The sequence below is a fragment of the Haemaphysalis longicornis genome, unplaced genomic scaffold (genome assembly GCF_048455015.1).
Source record: "Haemaphysalis longicornis isolate Haplotype H1 unplaced genomic scaffold, Haemaphysalis longicornis Haplotype H1 scaffold_2, whole genome shotgun sequence".
Classification (NCBI taxonomy): Eukaryota; Metazoa; Arthropoda; class Arachnida; order Ixodida; family Ixodidae; genus Haemaphysalis; species Haemaphysalis longicornis.
In genome coordinates, this window is record NW_027526295.1 from 292,348,658 (window position 1) to 292,360,766 (window position 12,109).

A 12,109-nucleotide genomic window follows, 5' to 3' on the forward strand; every position below is an offset into this window, starting at 1 on the left:
CCACCACGCGTCGCCCCAAGCTGAACTGGTCACATGATTGAAGCGTTTTGTGCACGGGTTCTGTATCGGCTTAAAATGTCTTTTTCACATGGCGCCGGCAGGAATTACCACCACCGCAAAATAAGACCCGGCACCAGCGGGGCCACATCTGATACGGCGCTTTTTGGATAAACAGTGCGCGGTGCATGAAAGGGACCGAGCGCAAGATCCTCCCCAGCGGCTGCGAGTTCGCCGCCGATTAAAAGTCACGTGCTGCACTGCAGCAACGCATACCGCGAAAGGGCAAGGCCAGGCCACCGCACACATGCGGCCAGATTTTTCGTTCGCTTATCCATCCTTGAGCGGAGTGCGGAATTCATGGTGTCAACAAAACTTGCCCGTAGCAGACGGCAGTCGGAGGAGCGTAATGCGGAAGTACGTCACCGCTGACTAGCGCAGCATCATGGGAGGCAGTGCTCGCGCGCCGTCAACAGTTGAAAAGAGGAGGAAACGCGGCGCGACGATAATGCGCGGTTTTTGATTTACGATTTCTCAGCTAATACTCATCGCTTTAACAAAATTCTTGCGGGAGGAGATTGCTAATACATTGTCTTATTTGGTTACATGTAGATCCATGCATCGGCGGAAGGTATTTCAGGACCCCTTTAAGCTTGATGTTTGATGAAAAAAGTTTACTGCTATTCCGGTTTACGAGGTACATTGCTCTCCGCAAGGATTGACCATTAAAATCAGCTGTGGCGAACCAAATAGATATTTTCTGGAAGTGTTGACAGGATAGAGTGCATGACCTCTTGAAAATTTAGGATGATAGTCCCTTGATTTGGTATCGTTTAATTCTGCTCGCTTCCTGGTCTGAGGCGTTCTCTCGTATTCACAAATCACTTGTATGTGTGGCTACCACAAAGCTTAAGCCTGTCTCGGCCAATTCTCCCGCCGAGTGGCTACGTGTGATTCCTCATGAGGAGGGGGAAGAAGAAGAAGAACGGGAACCCGCCGGAGCCGACGTATGGCGCAGATCCCACGGCCTACGGGCGGTACTTGCGACGCGGGCATGCGTGTAGAGCTCGTGGAGTCGGCGAGCAGCGCTTCGTTGTCGGCCGACGACGGGGAGGAGGATCAGGGCCGCTCGCCCTGTTGCGGCAGCGCCCACGAACTAGACCTGAGTGCACTTTCGAGGTCACCGCTCGAGCCGCAGGCGCTGCAGCACCTGAGCTACGCCGTCAACAGCCTCGGCCACCGGCTGCTGCGGCACCTTCCGCGTCAGCAGAACCTCTCCTTCTCGCCCAGCCAGCTGTATTGGCTGCTGGCGAGCCTGTGCCTCGTTTCCCGGGGCGGCACCAAGGACCAGCTCGAGGCGCTGCTGCGGCTGTGCGAGCTGCCGCTGGCCGCCGACCACGTGCGGGGCTTCTTCAAGAGCCTGATACGCTCGATGCGCAAGGGTGGCCGGTGTGAGCGCTTGCAGCTCATCAGCGCCCTTTTCGTCAGCTCCGTAGATGCGCTGCACGAGGCGTCGAGCAAGGCGATCCGCGAGAACTTCTTCGTGTCCATCCGCACCGTGCTGGAGGACGCGAGGCCCGAGCGGGCGCGCAACGAGATCAACCGCTGGTTCGAGAGCGCCTCCCGCGGCTTCATCCCCAGCGTCATGAGCGAGAACCTTCCCGCGGACTCCTCGCTGCAGCTGGTGGCCAGCGCGGCGTACGCCGAGCACGTGTGGGGCTCTCGGCTGGACCACCACAAAACCGTCTTGGCGAACTTCTACAACAACGGCACGGAGCCCTGCAAGACGCGCATGGTGCGCTCTGTCTCTTACTACCGCTACTGCACGTCCAAGGCGCTCGCGGCGCGCTGCCTCGTCATCCCGGGCCGCAGCTGGTGCATGCTGCTCGTGCTGCCCATGGACCGCCGCGGGGTGCACGTCGTGGAGCACCGGCTCGACGCGGACGCCTTGCGGCAGACGCTCGGCGACTGTCGCAGCACGCACGTCGAGCTCAGCATGCCCAACATCGAGCTCGAGAGTTCGGTCTCGCTGCGGGAGGCGATCAGGCACGCGGGCGTGGAGGACCTCTTTCAGGAGGGCAAAGCCGACCTCAGCGGGCTCTTCAAGGCTCCCGGCACGCCGCTCACCGAGTTCGTGCACAAGGCCAAGCTCAGGGTGAACAGGACCGGGCAGGAAGGAGAGCACAGCGACGTCACCGTGGTCACCGAGAGCGGGGTGGTGCCGCTGTCGCCGGTCGAGTTTCACGTGAACCACCCGTTCGTGTTCGTCCTCTACGACCCATCCAGTAACGTGACTCAGTTCTTCGGAAGAGTCGTCGAGTTGCTGTGGTAGGCATGTCTCCATATCCAGCGAGGCCTGTTGTATGCGCACAATAGCATCCTCTACGAGTGACTGCTTAGCTGCGATTGCGATCACGGAAGCTGGTGTCGCAGAAACATAGCTATGCCTTACTTATTTAATAAACCAATAGTTCGCCGGCGGATGCCCGGCAATTTCTCTTCGGCAATTTTCTTAGCACCTTTTGCAGATTTAAAGCCGAAATAGCGCACAACAGCGGGGTTCTAAAGCCATATCACCCCGTGTTGTAATCGCGGGTATTTCCTAACATATCTTTTTTGTGGATAAACGGGTACCTTTAGCCACCAATACCGCAGGATCCACGTTTGTTTCGTCGGTATGTTAAGTGGATGCTAAGGGGCGATTGTTTCAATTAAAACACGCCGTGGACGAGGTGTTAGGGCAACCTGGGGGATTTATCGCAGAAGAAAAAGAATTCAGTGCACTTCCACTCTGGGCGGATAGATGACTAACCAGCGAAGCTGGGCGCAGTCCAGTGAGTGCACAAAACGAAACACGTTTGTTTTTAATTTGCGATTGCTTATCTTTCCTAGCCAATTAACTGGATTAAACTTGGAAGAACTCCAGCTTTATTCTAGCGGACGAATACGGGGATGCTCGTTTTCCTAAAGCGTAACACATCCACACTAACCGCTCGACCACGGCAGACAGCAGACAGATTGCAGTGGGCCATGTGAGACGTCCACGTTTATATCTCCCAACAGCACAACGGGCATGTCATACCTGCGCGTGCACGCATCTCTGCCGTTACCCCCCCCCCTTGCACGCGTAAACCGGCAGCCGCTGCTGTGAGCGTGCAACGCCGCTTCGAAATCCCTTTAATAAGCTGAACAAGAATTACTTTCTCGCGTCGGCGACCCAAGCGGGCAAGTTGCTCTTCAGCCGAAAGGGATCCGAAGCTACTCGATGAGGTGGAACCTGAGGGGGCAGTGGTGGCGGCTGCACGTTCTGCGGCAGGGGGGGCTTTAAGTTTTTTTAGCGCCCATTCGCGCTCCTGTGCGTGTCGAGGCTGCTTCGATTCCCGCTCTCTCTCTCCCGAGCAAACGACACGCGTTCTTCCTATGGCGAATTAAAAAGGCAACTGCTGATAACGCTCTAGCGCGGTTATCAGCCGATTGCGCAACTTGTGAAATTGGCATCGGTGGTGAAGCGGGGAACGAAACTTGGGACAGGGGTGTCGCCGGTGTGCGAGGAGGAGCGAAGAAGCGGCGCCGAGTATAAAGCGGCCTCCGCGGAACGACAACCATGCTGGAGACGGTTAGCCGGCACACAGCTTCGCTGTAAAAACAAATTTCCAGTACACCTAAGCACTTGTGAGTTGTGAATGCGAACGCATCAAAGTCCAGTTGAACTTCGCTCGCTTATTAGTGCCCCTTCGCTCTGCGAGTAACGTTTTCGTGTTTGGCCACAGGGAATTTCAAATGCACAGGCGTGGAGCTCAGGCTACGGCCGAGGCTGCGGCCTCCGACGATGCGGTACTGCGTAGTGCACAGCGGTGAGCTACGTACAACCGCGCCGAGCAGCCTGGCTCGCTGGTGATTCTTATGACTCCGGGTAAGGCGGTTATGCGCTGCTTTGCTGGCATGTGTAACATTTGTAGAGCATGGAGACCTCCATGAATGTAAAGAGACAGAAGTCCTAAACGCGAAGGCGCTTCGACCGGGCCTGAATGGCGCAACCGGTTAGACATCGGCTTCGTGACGCGAGGGTTCGATATCGACTACAGGACGCGTTTGTTTTCTTAAGGCGCTTGATGTGACTTCGCTTATCATCATCATCTAGTGAAACCCATTCAGTGAAGTTGGCTTTCGTGCAGTGTGTTGTGCTGCATCGCCGGACGCCATCCGTGAGGCATAGAAAGCTCCGCCTTAAAATCGCGGGGTAAGCGTTGGCCAGTGCACGCCTGCGGATATTTCCATCGCCCAGCAGCTCTTGGTCGTACTCACATGGGCTCGGCAGTTTTTATATTTCGGTAATTTCGACTGCCATCCCAACCAGCGTTATCACAATGCGTATCAAGTTGTGACAATAATTAGGACATCACAGCTCGCCCTGTCAGTGAATCTTTATATGAATTAATGGTGCTGTTCACGATGGCCACGCAACAGCCATGCCAGGACTAACACTCCGCGTCGGAGAGGTGGGTCTATCGCCGGCGCCCACCATGCGAAGCACATCTGTTTACAAGATGCTGCAGGCATGAAGCCTGTAAGAGACGGCCCCGCGGCCTTATCAGATACAAAATCAAGTACTTGACACCGACTTAGTAAGGTAGGGTTCGTTGGTGAGGTTCTGTGGTAGCCGTGGATAAGCGTAGCGTGAAAGCGCTACGCAGTCGGAGATGATCGATGAAAAAGAAGAACCCTATTTACTCGATTGTAACGCGAGTTTTCTGTTTTCTGTTTTTGGTACCTGAGGTCGACCCTCGCGTACAATCGAATGCTGAATTTCTAAGTGCCTAATAAGTGCAATGATGAACCCATTTTTCGTCAACACCTACAGTTTTGGCCATTTCGCGAGCTATGTTCGAAACATGTGGCAGAGCCATTTGGACCCACGACAAGCCAACACCTGCCCTCTTCGTTTTCTTTTTTTTTCTGCTTTGGTAGTGACGGTGTGAGCAACGCTTTGCTTTTGTTCTTTCGTCGTAGTTGTGAAAGCCTCCGTGGTTTTTGTTGCCCCCAAGTGTTCCGACTCCTGTTTCGCTCCCCTTGCGATTACGTGTCCAGCTCAGTACGACACCCGTTTCAAGAGACGTGCTATTTTGATGGCTGAAGAAATCGGCAATTCAGCTGCTGAAATGAATGAACCGACCATCCGCGGATGAAGGCTCCGGCGGGAACGTCTTTTCATGTGCGAACCGGGCCGAAAAGGTTTCCGTGGGCCTCGCCACGGCCGCCACGTCGATATGTTGAAACGTGCTGAGAATTGTCACAGGACAGCACAACCGCATCATGGCGGTCAGTGTGGAACTGGTCGCTCGGCAAATGGGCGTCCCGCGAACGAAGTTCAAGGCATCACAGGTGATTGTCTGGTCACAGTGTTTGAAAAACAAATTTGCTTTTTCCATGCTTCCGTTTCCCTTGCTTGATTATTTAGGTGGTTCCTTTTTTTTTTTTGCTTCTCGCGACAAAAAGCCACCCCTCGCGGTTTGATTATTTCTTTCTGGGTTGAATGAAGACTCACCCGTATTGTTACGATCGAGTAAATACGGAAGTCTATTCAGAGTAAGTTTCAGCGCAAACATAAAACAGGACACACACAAAAAATCGTCCACCTTCGCAACTGTGATGCGAATACTGAGGAAACAGCGAGACTGGCGGTCTTCACTCGCTTAAACTTGGCTTTTCTTGGGTGTGCCCATCTTATCAGAACATGGGACACTGAATACCGCCAACCGCACGCCGTCTCTCTCCACAAGGAAAACAGCTGCACTTCAGAGCCCGCGTCGTCACTACGTGTAGGCAAAGCCAGTCCCCGACGAGCGCCTCCCCACCCGACCTCCTGCGCCGCTACGCGTACTCCCGGCACCTGCTCGTCGGCTCCTTGCCTCACTGCCACTTTCCCTCAAATTCGTGGCTTAGCATTTTCCTCCTCTCCATTTTGGTGGGCAGACTTTTAAGCGACGCCACGCACGGATGAAACTCACGCTTAAACGGCGCGTTGCCGACTCGTTATCGTGAAATTGCACAGCTTTAAAATTAAAGAACAGGTGCCGTCGGCTCGTTCGCGTTTGAAAGAAAACAACGCAACCGTATCGGATTATTTTTCCGTAGGTACACACCTGGCAAGAAGTAAAGCTTCGCAATTCGCTACATCGCAGCCGGACTCCTCCCCTTCTTTTAAAATGAGACGTAACAAATTGTTTATCAATAGAGCATGTCACGTTTACGACTCCATATATGCCACCAAAGTACATGGTCACTATCATCCCATCGTGGCTAGCAATCGTTTTAGACCATCTACCGCAAACGAAAGGCCTTATCCATTATAGCAGGTAGCTAGGAAACGGCCGGAATGCTTGCCATAAATCGTCTGTACTATACTCAAACATAAGAAGTACCCTAACAAGCGAGTTGCAGTTCACTCCATTTTTGATACATTCCAAGCTTATATTGTAGTTTTCGCCGATACATGACTACGTTGTAACATACTACACACTAAAGTTCTGAAATGTTCGAACAACTTTAAATTCTACCGATGTGAATGCGTGTCTAAAAGCGCCGAGGGAACACTAATCGCCGTTAGCAAAAAATTGAGTCAGCGCCTATTCATGTACCTAATTCTCTAGAAGACTACTGGGTATGCATCGACACAACGAAAGATTATTATAGGCCCCCCAACTCACTTGCAACTTTCACTAGTGACCGCATGATGTAATCAACCTCGTTATTACCTGATTTCAACGTCCCCCTGTGTTTATCTTAGGGGTTTTTAATTGTCTGCATTTAAACTGGTCCCGAAATGGAGCAACTTCACACTCGTGTTCAACGCAAGAAAGGAATTGACTTGACATGTGTACCTCTTTTCTTAACTTAAAGGGACCATGAAGACAAAACACAATTTGGCTCATTCAAAAGATTGCCTCGTTAGAAGCATACTGAGACCACTTTTAAAGTAAACTTCGCTCAAACAAGCTGCGCAATTAGGAAAAAAATTGCGCCCACCTCCCTGCGAGCGGAACCCTGTGTAGATGCGACGCATCGCGGGGTTCACTTGGTGTTTCCGTTGGATTGATTGGATTGAACGTGTCGGGAACGCGTATGATTACTATGTTTTATGATTATTATTATGTTTTATTGGCGAATTTTGGTCAATCTCTCTAAGTGGTATGCTTGGGGCTTCGCTGTCACAACGACCTTTACTCCATCATTGTTGCTGTAAGTGGGAGCTTCTTTTCTTTTATTGCAAGTGTTAATCATTGCCCATCATGCGTCGTATCAGTAGCATCTTGGCGTAGTTTGAAGGATTCAAAGATATAAGGCGCGTTCGTAGCATTTCATTCTGTCTCGGTTTTGTGGCGCAGTGGGAAGAGCACCATGTACCTCGCGTTCCGCCCACAGGGTCGTTGGATCGAAACCGGGCGCCACTAACAATTATTTTTTTACAGTGTGAGGGGAGGGGTGTGGACGGACAACAACGCCGTATGGAGGGACAAGGCGAGTGAATGAGATGGAGTCGCATCTGAAAGGGAATGGCCATGCGACCAACTAGCTCATTTACCGCAACAGAACCTATGATGTTGTACCAGCCAGCTCTGCGATTGGCGGAGGCCGGCAAACGCAAATAAGGTAGAACATATAAGCTTGTCGAAAGAACTATTTGCGCTTAAATTTAGGTCACATTCTTTTTAAAGCAGTAAGAATGGTGGGAAAAACAGTGGAAATTACGGAAGCGCAAGTAAACATAGGAGTACCGATGCGTACTGCTCTTATTACTGCGCGCACTATGCTTGATTTAGCTGCCCAGGACTGCGGCGCTTTGAGGTTGTCTCAGACGACACTGGCCGATTGACGCAAGCAACGGTGTCTTACGTGACCATATTTGTTGAGAGAGCGGTATGTTTCACGAAACGATTATTCCTCCCTGACCAAAAACGAGCCACGTTTAAATACGGTCACAAACAAGCGAAAGGCAGAACACGGCTTGCCACGGAATGGTAGCGCCATCTAGGTTCACTAACGGTAAACAAGGCCTCGCAATCGGCTGCAAAGCGGTCGGTTCCTGTGATGTCATTCCAGACCACGAAAACGCGCGATTTAGCGGGAAAACCAACATTTTAACCTGAATTGATTAATTTGTCAGTGAATAAATTATGGTTTGCATCAGGACAAGCGCTGGGGCCACTTATAAAACGCGATATCTTTCGAATAAAACAAACGTGTATTTTGTCTTCATGGCCCCCTCAATGCTTGAATCTCACCAGCTTGCATGAGCGCAGAAACAGAATATGTGCGACTATATTTAGAAATATCAACAATAAAGAATTGTACGATGTAAAAACTTTCTACTTGACTAATACTTGAATCACATCAGCTTACATGACCTCACAAACAGAATTTGTATTTAAACAAATAGAATCAACAGCCCTTTTTACAACCTGTTCAAGCGATGCGATATTATTTCTTCTATAGGGGTGCCAAAGCGTGCAGGCATACTGAAGTTTTTTATGAAATTATATTATGATACAGGAGTAATTAGCTTTTGCTGGAGCATTGGTGAGTTTATGCCTAGTTAAACCAAAATGATGACAAGATGAGAGAACATTATTTGCATGCATTGCGAGTTGAGTCCAAGTTGCTAGTTTTTGAAATAGCTAAATAAGCATATTCTCGAGCTTCGTGTAACAGATTTCCTGAAAAGGGATAAAAATAGTAGTGGATTCTTTTGTCGAAGATATTAAGGGAAACGGGGTCATCCGCTTTTAACGCTGAGTACAGGAGGGGACATTATCAGAAACGGTGAAATTGCCTGTAAATAGCCGAAATGGATGGGCTCGTTTACAATGAAAACAACTGATTACAGAAATTTCAAATATACCGAGGGCGCTATAGTATGCCATGGGGAACATTAAAAGTAAAACAATAGTGTCAGCTATTCGCTCCAATGCCAGAAATAAGCAGTAACCCAGGCTACAAGAAAAAGGCGGAGTGGTGAGGGGCAGTTTGTAAATTAATTTTTTTTAATATTTAGACCAGATGGCAGGATCTACAAGTGCAAGTGGTGGGTCTGACCTACATGTGCGAGTGACTAAAAAAACTTCCATCCCATTGTATGAATCCCTCATAAGACCCCCATCCAGACATTGTGTATGGGAACCTCTTTTTGCAGGCCCTGAACCAGATTCGAAGTCTGTGCTAATTTGAAAATAAAATTTGGCACATTTCGAATCAGTATAATTAACTGTAAACAACTGTACTTGAAATTTGGGGCAAATGACAGTGTAAAAATGTGCCTAGTCGAGTTCTCTGTCAAAGTTATTTACTAAATAAAACTATTGACCTAGACGAGAGCCTTCGCACAGTCGTCCAGAAAAGGTGGTATCGTTGTAGAATACAAAAAAACGCAGTAAAAGTTGGCATCTTTCTTGAAAAACACTGCGGCGCCGGTCAGTGGAACTAAACCTACTAATGCCACTTGCATACGATAGCTGGCTGCCGCAGTTGCACAGGTACGTCATCACTAAATGAGGACGTAAAACAAACTAAATGACGTCTTTGGAAAATGTGGACAGCTACACTTACTAACAAAACAACTACACCGCCAACAATTCTGAACCACATTTTGTATCCTGCGTCGCAGAATGTAAAATGAAAGCGTTTATTCCAGTTGACGAAAGAAGCGCGAAAATTTGTCGCAATCATGCAAATAGACAGCCCGTGCACACCACACCAAATCTCGATGCGCTGAGCGAGAGCTTGTTTCTGTGTAACCGTAGGGTGCTGCGACGTGGACGCACGTCACATTGCTAGGAGTGCGGTTATGCTTCAAAGTAAGAATGACCTTACTGCTGACATTCGGAAAATCGGCTAGGATGGATTTTTGCGCCGTCGCTGCTTCATAACCCGGCCTAAACTGACCCTGCCCGAGCCAGGCTGCATCGTCGGGCATGCCCAGGTTTATGGGAAGCGCTCCAATGCGCTTAAGCGTTACGCCTGCTGGCTTATTACGTCGAGCGAAATCAACATTCACGTCATCGGTACGCTAAATAACCATATGCCGAGGGAAATAAACCCAAATTGCGTGACAGTATTACTACAGTTGGTTCAACGTAAGCAAAAAGTAGTATAAGGTCCGATGAACCAATCACCAACGCTCGATTCAAGCGACAGAGTTGGCCCGACACTCCTGTCGGAGCACTGGTCGCGAGTGCAAACGAAAACGGTCATCCCACACGGCCCGCTTGTTGGATACGACAGTCGTACGAAGAAGAAAATATGCTGAACCCGCTGCCGTGGCATTAATTGCTAAAATTCTCTATTGAAACCTTCGTCGTTTCGTCGCGCCAGGTGGGCGGACGCGACACGGATTTTTGCACGGATTTTGGACGAATACATCCTTCGGGCCGTTTATCAGGTGAATTCACGAACTGCGGGCAAACGAAGGAAAGGACCGCGTAGCTGGCGCTATGCAAATACGTCCCGCCCAGCTGCAGCACCGGGGTGCCCGACACGAGGGCCCGCAAATGCGCCTGTGTGTGTGTGCGTCTCACGATCGTCCGCCTAGCCGAGCAGCGCGGTGCGCCATTACACCCGCAACATTTCCCCACTTGCTCCCTCCGCTCACCGCTTTTCATTTTACTTTCCCAGCAGTGGTGGTTTTCATCTCAGCAAGAGCAAACTTCGTTCCTGCTATTCGTTCACGAGCGCGTACAGATGAGACGCGCGTACATACGCACCGGTGTTCCTTGTTGCCGAAGGGAGCCTGTTTCGTTTGTCCATGTGGCACAGCCGAGTGACTCCATGCCTGCTATTTGTGTTTGCGAACGGAAGCGTCACGGGGCGGCGGACGGATTGCCGAGAAACCAGCTGTGCGTTTTCGCGCGCAGATTAATCGCGTTAGTGCCATGCACGCCTCGCTTCAAAGGCTCCAGGAGTCGCGCCTTCTCTGTTTGCCTATTGAGTCGTCTTTGCTTTCAGATAGTTTCCTCTCACCGCGGAGGTAAACACGCGTTTTCTGTAGTGCGAAGTGAACATGTACGCCTGCTCACCGCAAGACCTCTAGAACGTAGCTCGTTACTCTCCGCAACTGTCATGTAACGAGGTGCGTGAAAGCGTCATTCGTAGTAGAACCCGTGTACCTTCTCTTTTCACCAGTACTAAATTCTGATTCACGGTGAAAAACAGCGAAAGAAACACAGGGACAAAAAGAACAGGGGACGACGCACAGCGCTGACGCTAGCCAAACGTGCCAGTTTACCAAATCTGCCTGCTCGGCAATAACCTCACGGGTGCGGATACCTAAGCCAGAGGGATAAATACGCGATTGGGAGCGGTAATGAGAAAGCTGACAATTTTTTTCTGACGCTCGGGATATGCGCAGTGTGCACTACTCCATGGCACGAACTGCACAGTTCCGAAGGATTATCTGAGCGTACAGGTGCCGTCAGAAGTAACTGGAGCACGGGAGCTGTGGCCGAATCGCATAGGAGGGCCGTGCAGCTGCCGCCAGGAGGTAAACTACGGGAGCAGAACGCGCATGCGCGCCTGCCGACGCCGATAGCCACTACATACTTCTTCACCCACTTTTTTTAACGCGGTTTTGAGCGTTGTTCGCAGCACGCTGGTATCGGCGATGGCGCTAATAGCAGACCCACTTCGAAATACTAGAAAAGCAAATCGTCACTTCAGCTCCCTGCGATTGCGACGCTTCTCCAGCAGCTCTTGCGCGCTGAAAGTGTGTGAGCGACGCTGCTCGATACCACCTCTGCTATCAGCGCCATCGCTGAGACCAGTATGCTGCGAATAACGCTCCAAGCAGCGTTAAAATAAGTGGGTTGGGGAGTATAGATGGGCTATCACCGTCGGCAGGCACGCATGCGTGTTCTGCTCCTTTTTTTATAGTAGGGGCACCTAAACGGCGCTCCTATGCGGCTCGGTCACAGCTCCCGTGCTCCAATTAGTTTTGACGGCACGTGTACATAGGCAGTAGATGCATTCGTTTAGGATACAGAAAATTCCTTGGAGACTTGAAAAATAGAGCGCGACTCGGACAACGACACAAAATAAGAACGACGTGACAATACGTTCATAA

At 50.5% G+C, this 12,109-nt stretch overlaps 1 protein-coding gene across 1 annotated transcript; it reads left to right on the plus strand.

The window, feature by feature from the left end:
* The first annotated feature begins 1,051 nt into the window (after positions 1–1,051).
* LOC144168675 (serpin B3-like) lies at positions 1,052–2,336 on the plus strand. The gene has a single exon (XM_077697613.1). It carries the CDS (start codon positions 1,052–1,054, stop codon positions 2,327–2,329), a length of 1,278 nt encoding a protein of 425 aa, XP_077553739.1. The 3' UTR covers positions 2,330–2,336.
* The last annotated feature ends 9,773 nt before the right edge of the window (positions 2,337–12,109 follow it).